A 10,355-nucleotide genomic window follows, 5' to 3' on the forward strand; every position below is an offset into this window, starting at 1 on the left:
AAGAGATGTACTGTTTTGTTGATTGGCTGGCCTTGTCCTCACGAGAGGCGCCATCATGACCGGGTTAGGATGTTGGGTCATGACAATATGGCAAGTTTAACAGTGTTGTTGCGTCATTCTGGCAAGTGGAACGATGAGGGCAATTATATCGATTTTTCAATTGAGGGAATACTGATAAAGGAGTATGCCTCCTTTAATGATCTGGTTGCTTCAATTTCTAATCAACTGGGTATAGATTTGAGCTCAAAGTCCATTAAAATTCAATACAAAGTAGAAGGAAATTGCACGCCAATGGAAATACACAATGATATAGGTTACAGAGTGTATGTAGAATTGAAAAAAGAGAACAGAGAATTTGGTATGTATCCTTTGTGCATAACAACTATTGAAAAACAACTTGTATATGGAGGTAGTTTAAATCAAGGCGACATTGTACAAATAGATGAAGCAGTTCAAAGGTACGATTTCGATACAGATGATACACTGGCTCTAGATTTTGTCAATTCAGGAGAAGCGATTGGAGTGTTCGAACTCCACAAGGATTTGATAATTTCAAAAACTAATCAAAGGGAGGTTATGGCTGGACAAGTGTATAAGGATAAGGCTACATTGAAAGAGGTGATGGAGAATTATGCTATAGCTCAAAGGTTTCAGTTCCGGGTTGATAGGTCTAATGCTGTCAGGTTTGCATGTATTTAAGTTTTTTTTTGTATTTTCTATTATTGATTCGAGCTGTAAGTTTAACGTTGTTGTATTTATGCGTATTTGTGGATTTCCTCTTGATTATCACAGATGTAGTTAACATATGTTTGTTTATGGTCCTTAAATTCATGTATTCATATGTATTTTACTGGTATAATTACATTATATTGGCTCTAATTATTTTCTTATTTTGTCTACTGTGGTTTTAAGTGTATGCATATACCCAATATTGTATTCAGTTGTATTCATTGTATTTAAATGCATATAACTATAATTGAATTCAGCAGTATAAAAATTTATATATATAGATGTCAATATGTAAAATAATCAGATTGTATTCGTGTGTATATGAGTGAATTTTTTTGTAAACACTTATGCTAATCATATGTACAATGATTAATTCTTTGCAGCTATGCATTATTATGTATTTCAGAAGATTGTGAATGGAGGTTTAAGGCTTCAAGCATTAACAAATCAGAACTATTCAAAGTGAGAGAATTCATTGATAACCATACATGTCCGCTGAAGGACAAGGTGTATGAGCAACGACAGGCAAGTAACAGCTTTATAGGTGGTATGATAAGGCCTAAGCTTACTAATCATAAGAGGAAATACACCCCAAAGGATATTATTGATGATGTGAAATCAGATTTAGGTGTAGATGTTAGCTACATGTTGGTGTGGAGGGCTAAAGAAAAGGCAATGAATTTTTGAGAGCTGAACTGGCTGATTCATACAAAAAATTACCAGGATACTTGTACACAATGAATATGACATATCTAGGTTCCCATATCAGAATGGTAAAATCGCCAAAAAATGAATTCATGTACGTGTATATATCTTTGTATGACTTTATAAAGGGGTTTGATCATTGCAGATCCATTGTTGTTGTGGATGGAAGTCACCTAAAATCTTACTACACTGGGACATTTGTTTCGGCAAGCACGTTGGATGGTGTAGGTGAGGATCTGAATTATAATACAATCTGTTAATATTTTAATATTGAAATACATGTTTTAAAAATATGTATTCAATTGTATTTACAAGTCATATATTGCCACTAGCATATGGTGTTATTGATTCAGAGAACGATGCTGCTTGGACGTGGTTCTTTGAGCAATTCAAGATAGTATACGGTGACAGGGAAATCATGTGCATCGTTTCAGATAGAAATAAGAGTATCATTAAATCTGTATCGAGAGTGTATCCAGATGTACCACATTTTGCTTGTATATGGCATCTATGGAACAACGTATATAAGAAATTCAAAAAGAGTCATGCCAAGTTGAGTGAGATATACTTCTCGATGGCAAAAGCATACACACAAGATGAATTTGATAGTCTGATGGAGAAGGTAGATATTAGGGTGAAAGAATACTTAGAGTTAGCTGGATACGAAAAGTGGGCTAGGTTGTATGCACCTGTTAACAGGGGATGAACAATGACGTCAAATATTGCTGAGTCAATCAATGCCGCACTAGTTTCAGCAAGGGAATTGCCAATATACGACTTCCTCGAAGAAGTTAGGAAGATGTTTGGACGTTGGAATTGTAGTAATCACAAAGAAGCTACACAGACATACACGACGCTTGGAAAAAAATACCAGGAGATGCTGACTTTGAATGAGGCAATGTCTACACGTATGACTGTAAGTTATATTTTAATGTCATTGTAGTATATAACTTAATTGTTTTCTGAATTAATGGCATGAATACAACTGAATACAATCATTTTTTAAAATACAACTACCATGAATACATATGAATATAACTAAATTCAAACACATACAAGACATATTTTTCCGAAGATCTGATATGAATACAACTGAATATAACTAAAAACATGCTGCAAAAACTATTCGAATACATCCGAATACACTAACAAATCTGTATTATATATAATTTTAATATGTATTGTCATGACGTATCCTTCTAATGTTTTTTTAGCCTCCTATTGACTAAAGTACAACAGACTTTTGATAAGTTCTACACTAATTACAGTTGATAGTCTGCTGGTCTAAATATAAAATGTATTCATCTGTATGCAAATATTTCTGTTGTATGTAACTGAGTAATTCAGCATTATACATATGGTAATTCAGTTATATGTGCTCAAAACTTATATTTCTATATTTAAATGTAGGTGGTACCATCAACTGAATACTTACATACGGTTAACGATGGAGGGAGGAATTACACAGTCTGCCTGTTAGAGAGAAAATGTGTTTGTGGGAGGTTCCAAGTTGATGAATTGACATGCCCACATGCTTGGGCTGTATTGAAGAGCAAGTTTCTAATGCCAGAAGAATATTGCTCTAACTATTACAAACCAAATACTGTTGTAATGACATACGATGTGCCTGTGTAACCGCTACCGGATAGAAATGACTGGAATATACCAGCACATGTTGCAGAGGAGGTTGTACTACCACCCAAATGGAAAAGACCTCCTGGAAGGCCAAAGAAGAAGCGCGATAAACCTTTAAGTGAATTGCTGCAGCCGAAAAATCAACATTCATGTAGCATATGTGGGCAGGGAGGACATAACAAGCGAACGTGTATAAATACTCCACGTAATAAATAGTTAACACTCTAACATGTATTGGTGCTTCAACGATTTGTCTATACTTATGATGACATTGTCAAGTAATAAATTCTCATTGTCAAGTAATAATTTCAGAAATGACTTTCGTGAATAGATTCTGAATACATATAGTTGCCTTAATGTGTTGGATACAATCGAATATATCCTTGTCCACATAGACTTTGACAGTTTATTATAGACAATGCCCGAGTTATATACATAACTAGTCAAAATTCATCGGAATACATCTATATACTCAGCTGTAATATAACAATTTCAATAAGTCTGAATTTATATTCTCTAACTAGACAATAACCTGTTTAATACATATGAATTTATATTATTTAAGAAATATTAACTGAATTTGAAAGATACATATAAAAGAATATAGCTGAATACAGAGAAATATAGCTGAATACAGAGAAATACATATGAATAATACAGTTGAGTACAACTGAATATAGCTGAATACAAAAAAATACAATTGAATACAGCTGAATAATATAGTTGAATACAACTAACTACTGCTGAATAAAATAGTTGAATACTTGACTACAGCTGAATACGTACAACATGTTTAATACATCTGAATTTGTATTCTTTAATATGTATTAATTGAACTTGAAAGATACATATAAATGAATGTTGCTGAATAAAGCTGAATACAACTTAATAATACAGTTGAATACAACTGAATACACCTGAATCCAGAAAAATACATCTGAATTCTTTAATATAACCTACCATCAGAATACATAAAGTTTCTGACTTTGATATTAACATTTTCAATACCTAAAACCTATTCAAGCAAAGTTACTGAATAATACATACTTGAATCCTGTAAGATACATATGAATTCAAGCTAATGAATAAGCATGAATACTTATGAACAAACCAGTGAAACATCGATTGAAAAGTTGCAATTGTCATACACGAACACTGTTGATAAAGTGATAAGTTTTTCTAACTAAATACCATCTTCACCAAAAAAAACTACTCAAAACATTATTCTTCTTCAAACTACATTCCAAAACTACATTAACCTAAAGCTACTCTAACACTATCTGCATCTTTGAATCTGACTCCGTGATTTGCCTACCAATCTTTGAGGGTGCTTCAATCTCGCTTATGGCATCAGCGTCTATCTTCTGCATAGCATAGTCCCAGAGGAGAGCACCATATCTTTGACGAAGTAGATTGGAATCAAATGTTGTTTGTGGAATCTCACCAATAGTGCTCATAAACTCTGCGTATGGCGCAACATGCACCCCACAATCCCTAAAAAATAATTGATTGAAACAATTAAAAATAATTCATACAATTAGATTTGTATATAACATACAATAATGATGATTGAATACTTACATGCTCCCAGCTTTCTGTTGAGGTAGATCTAATATGAAAAAAACTTCAAAGGGATCATTATGTGACTTGTCAGTGTATGCTGAGTAAGTAAACCAATCTATGCCTTGACTATCTCTGTAAAAGCCACTGATTGATAGATATAGAGGTACAAGCTTAGTATAGCTTATCAATCTCAGAAGCTACATATGCATCATGACCTGCAGATCTGTACGAGTCATACACTTTGATACATCTCTCCTTGAATGAGACAACAGCCAATACCTAGTGTAGTTTGTCCTTCAAGTTGACTGGTATCAAGACATTATCTACAGTATGCCAAGGTACATTAGCTAGCAATCTGTATCCCCTTATATACTCACATACCACATCCTCTTCTTTGGCTACATTAGCATTACTATCTGTATCAGCATACCTGTCGAAGGTTTCAGCGATTCTTGTCTTGAATATACAATCAACAGTTGTATACTTGAAGTTGCTTGTTTGATTGTACTTTTCCTTCTTTCTTAGATAGTAGAATATGACGTCAATATGCTATACACAAATTTAATTACACGGTGTGAGTCCAATTAATCAAACTATTAAAGAATATAGCTGAATATAGAGAAATACATATGAATAATACAGTTGAGTACAACTGAATTCAGCTGAATAATACAGTTGAATACAGCTGAATAAAACAATTGAATACAATTAAGTACAACTGATTAAAATAGTTGAATACAACTGACTGCAGCTGAATACAACTGAATAAAGAGAAATACATATGAATAATACAGTTGAGAAGAACTGAATACAACTGAAAGCAAGAAAAATACAACTGAATACAGCTGCATAATATAGTTGAATACAGAGAAATACATATGAATAATACAGTTGAGAACAACTGAATACAGCTGAAAGCAAGAAAAATACAATTGACTACAGCTGATTAAAACAGTTTAATAACACTGACTACAGCTGAATAATGATGCCATTGGATTCATCATACATTTCATCATATAGAGTGTTTGAAAACAGTAAAAATACTACAACAGAATACAATCAAATGCATGTTGTTATTCAAAGAAAATTAGTCAGTTAGGGGAAAAACTTACGTTGTCATCCCATAGCTTCCCGTCAAACGATAGAAGGTAAAACCAATTTTTTGAATTAACTTGATCAACTCCAAAATCCAATGGTATATGAAGTGTTGACTTGTTCTTCTTGTAATGGTCTTCCAAATTACTTCTACAAGTATGATATAAAAAAAATATTATATACATTTTTTAAAATATAAAAACTTAATACACATACCGGGGGAAAACTCACCTCTGATCATGTCTAGCGAGAAACCCATCACGAACCTATTTGTCATATTCTTGAATGATTAATGTAGGATGTGGCCCCGTTATTGAATCATCCTCAAAGGGGTGTCTTTTTTCAAAAATAGGGGTCAACTTTACTGAGGTACCTGTTGTTATTGAATTCGTGAGTAGAGACTTTTAAATTTAAAAACCATGAGGAAATAGATCTTTAGTTTATAAAAAAACTAACCTGTGGAGTCGAAGTTAGACTCATAAAGCGAAGAATACCATCTACTTGGTCGCCGATTCTTATGAGATGGTACTGGGGTTGATTCAGCTTTTTTTTTTTGCACTGTTGTGTATCACAATTCTAGTTTCTGGAATTTGACTGGGAAGAAACTTGTCGTCCAGCTCAAATTGAGATACATAGAATTCTGTAGATACACCATCTTGACCTGTAGATGGTATGTTGCATGACACCTCTGATGTAGTATTCCCCCCACCTCTTGACTCCACACATTGAGCATTAAGCATTGGTTTCTGTTAGTTGTATGTATCATTGTTAGTATAGTAACTTAGTCTAAGAATACAGTTAAATACATATAATTACAGTAAGAAAATAGATTTTGGTAATGGAATTCTTAGTGAAATACAACACACATATTCAAGAATAACAAATCAGAATATATTAAAATACGGCTGAATATATTTAAATACAGCAGTTAATTCCAATTACATATTAAGGTTAACATACATACGAATATATTTAAATACATGTGTTGGTCAAATACATTTATCATTTTAGTGAGCCAGTTAAATGTTTGTCGAATACATACAACTTTTAAAATACAATTATCTAATTATAACAGCAAACAGGAGATATAAACAAATGCTAAAGATGTTAAAAATGTTAAACCTCAACATTATCTCCGACATCTGTGTCAATACCATCATCACGTCTCCCTACGGGTTCCCTGGTGTAAACTTTCATTTTGCTGATTTTGTTGAATATGGTCAGAAAGCATCTTGAAGTTATCATTGATCAATGTTCTCAGAGACTTGAACTCTCCCACAACCTTAACAAGACAGAAATAATTAGAAGATTGTGCCAAAAATATATGAATGTTAAGTGCTACTAATACTCTCAATTGTAATGTTTAATATGTGGTTAAATACTCACGTATTCTTTGAATGAATTTATGTCTTTCCTCAAAGAAGATACTTCGTCATTTTTGAAATCTGGCAGCTGATTGTCATGCAAAATATTCTGTCCAAATTCGGATACACAAACAGGAGGAATCTTTGATTGATACTCTGTTTCATTAGGAAGCCTTTCGTGTTCCTTGCTCTTTTTATGGGGCGGTGATGAAGATGGACCAACACTTGCAACATGTTTCTTCTTACATTGAAGATCGGGTGTAGGAGAAAAGTCATCCGAATCCTCTCTCGACTTGTCTGAATGAGCAGTAATAGGTTTGTTCTCAACATCAGCGCCTACAGGAGGAATCTGAATAACGGCAAGCTCTATATTGCTTGGATGGATATCCTTGTAAACAATCTAAAAAATGAAATACAATCAAAGTCTTACTACAAACATACACATGCAGATCTGGAATCAAACTGAAATTTTTATTGAAATTAAGGCAGCACTAATGATTGGGAAATAATATGCAATTGTATGAAGAATTAATAATGAAGGCTACAGCAGCTGTATATTGCTATATGCATATGAATGCAAATGTATGCAGTAGCTATATTTAAATGTATGCAGTTTCTGTATGCATTTGTATACAAGTGTATGCAGCATATTTATGCAACTAAATGCAACTGTATACTGCTGTATGCATCCCCTGCAAATGTATGCAGTTTCCTGTATGCAAATGTATGCAAAATCTGTATGCATTTGTATGCAATTGTATGCAGCATACATGTGAGAATATGACAGCAAATATTATAGCAGAAACTACATCAGAAACTACAACAAGTATTAAAGCATAAAAAATGTATCTGTATGCAATTGTATACTTCTGTATACAAATGTATACAGAATTAATTATTAATAAAATCTAAACTAGCCATGATACAAATTGTATATTACCATGTTTCCGTTGTCATTGAACATGTCGTTCATCAGATAAGCAAAGTTTGGCTGATTTTCGGTAGTTCTCCAATTGAGTATTCTGGGGACCACGTCATCAACTCGGAGTGCAATTTTGGGATCAACATCTGAACAGCACTCATAAAACCACACTTGCATAGCTAGGGTCATCCCAACTATCCTGTAATACTTCTTTTGAGCATCCATCTTCTTGCTAATTGATTTTTTCAGCGTTTCAAATGCTTTTAAACCCCAATGATATTCAGAATAATGCCCACTCTCTACCACGTCAAAATGTAGCCTTGGTATGGTTGTACTATTCTTCTCGGATAAAAAATGAAGGTGTGTATGAAATACAACAAACATATCTTCAAGGCAACACCATCATTGTCGAGACACCAGTTCTTGTCAGCAAAACATTTCATCAAATGTTTCTTCTTGACAAGATTAGCACCTCCAAAGTAAGTCTCAATAAGCCAGTTAGGAACCCTTTCACTAAACTCAAAATCAGCATCATTACCAACACATTTGAGGCCAGTCACAAGCGCAAACTCCCTTAATGTGAAATGTAATGAAGTACCATTGACGTGTATTGGAAATACATCGTTAGGAGTTCCTTCTAACTGGAGAGCCATGAAGCATCTGAAGAGTTGATGTTGGACTTCACAACGCTTCATTTGAAGAAAATCTCCAAAGCAAGTATTACCCAGCTGTTTGTGCTGCCCTGGAGTAAGGTTCTCTTTTAGCTTGGAGACTATGTCAGTGTTAGTATATACACTGATATGCGGTACAAATATTGGCTGGTGTTTCCCAAAAACTTAATTCCCTGTATTTAACAAGAATAAATACATATAAATACAACTGGATACAACGCATATTTCATAGTAAATTGGACATGAATACATATGAATACAACTTCAAACACTTAGAAGTATAAATATAACTGAATACACAGCATATTTAATAGTAAATCTGACATGAATACACACGAATATAACTAAATACACTAACAAGTCTAAATACATATAAAAGCAACTGCATACAACACACATGACATAAAATATAACTAACATGAATACATATGAATACAACTAAATACATACTGGAAAATTAAACATTTGCAAATAACAAATAAATACATTGAAAGTAGAATAAAAAACAGTGATGGGAACCTTGAAAATCCTTAAAAATACAACTATAAATATACATCAGAATACATATACATACGTATAGATACAACTGAATACATTAATAATAAAGAAGAATATATTAGAAAATTACCTTTTCTTCAACTTTATCTGAGCTTTTACTTGCTTCAACCTCCTTCCCCTTGACAGATGAAGCTTCAGAGATATGGATTTTCCTTTTTTCCATTTTTGCCATTCTTGTCTCCTTCATTGATTTCTCGACTTGAGTTTCTTTGAGATTTTCATGTCGAGCTTTTGTTCTCTTCTCCAAAGCCATATTTTTGGTTAAACCTGCATCCAATTCCCCTTGAGTGATTTGCAATGAGAAAGAGGGACCATCGAAATTGAGAATTTTAGTGGGTACACCTCTAGTAATCAACTTGCGGATTGTACTCTCAGACATTGTGAGAATACGACTTGGGTACTGTTGATTAGATACAATTTGGTAAGTAGAGATGTTGAGAATAAGCAAAAGTGGCAAAAATCAAAAAAATAAAATTGCTTACCGTACTACTTATAGAAACAAATCAGTACAATGAAGATCGAATTAGGGTTTACCCGAGATTGGGAAAGGAGGACGCAGTGTTGTGGGTGAGGAGGATTTCGATTTTTAGCGTGATTACAAGGGGATTTGGAATGAAAAATATATTGTATCAATTTAGAGAGAGAGTGTGAACTTGTATTGAGAAGTTGTATGAAAAACGGGTGTCTATGAGAGAGAAAATATGAGAATGGAGAGAGGGAAATAAAATATAGCGTGTAAAATGGCTTAAGTGTAGGAGATACCCAAAATTAGAAATTTTGCTACAAATCATATAACATATCTATAGGAGGTAATTTATTTAAATGGTATTTATTTTAAATAAATAGGGGGTTAACCTATTCTATAGGAAGTAAAATTTCCTTTTAAAGGTGATTTTGTCAAGTACTACCAGTAGTTCCAAAATCAACAAAAGCAGATACTGTAAAAGTTAGCTTGCCAAAGTTATACTTATGGCATCAAATGAAAAATATTCAACTAACAAGAAATATAAAGTAAGAACAGATGTGACAACCCAAAAGGTCATCATCTGTTTTTAATTGCATTTTGTGCTTCCGAGGCCTTGTAAACCTCATTAGAGTCACCTCGATTTGCGT

General features: G+C 33.3%; 2 protein-coding genes across 2 annotated transcripts; one reads left to right on the top strand and one right to left on the bottom strand.

The window, feature by feature from the left end:
* The first annotated feature begins 2,143 nt into the window (after positions 1-2,143).
* Positions 2,144-3,069, top strand: LOC104246583 (uncharacterized). Its single transcript, XM_009802397.2, has 2 exons — positions 2,144-2,350; positions 2,845-3,069. The coding sequence occupies exons 1-2, from the start codon at positions 2,144-2,146 to the stop codon at positions 3,067-3,069; spliced, it is 432 nt and encodes a 143-aa protein (XP_009800699.2).
* Positions 3,070-4,334: 1,265 nt separating this feature from the next.
* Positions 4,335-9,621, bottom strand: LOC104215641 (uncharacterized). Its single transcript, XM_070164384.1, has 16 exons — positions 9,313-9,621; positions 8,396-8,831; positions 8,032-8,273; positions 7,862-7,960; positions 7,726-7,803; positions 7,114-7,491; positions 6,901-7,009; positions 6,725-6,789; positions 6,334-6,473; positions 5,745-5,877; positions 5,476-5,543; positions 5,306-5,393; positions 5,014-5,181; positions 4,871-4,911; positions 4,651-4,776; positions 4,335-4,563 (listed from the first exon to the last, which is right to left on the bottom strand). The coding sequence occupies exons 1-16, from the start codon at positions 9,619-9,621 to the stop codon at positions 4,335-4,337; spliced, it is 2,709 nt and encodes a 902-aa protein (XP_070020485.1).
* Positions 9,622-10,355: the final 734 nt, after the last annotated feature.

This window comes from Nicotiana sylvestris, chromosome 12 (assembly GCF_000393655.2).
Source record: "Nicotiana sylvestris chromosome 12, ASM39365v2, whole genome shotgun sequence".
Classification (NCBI taxonomy): Eukaryota; Viridiplantae; Streptophyta; class Magnoliopsida; order Solanales; family Solanaceae; genus Nicotiana; species Nicotiana sylvestris.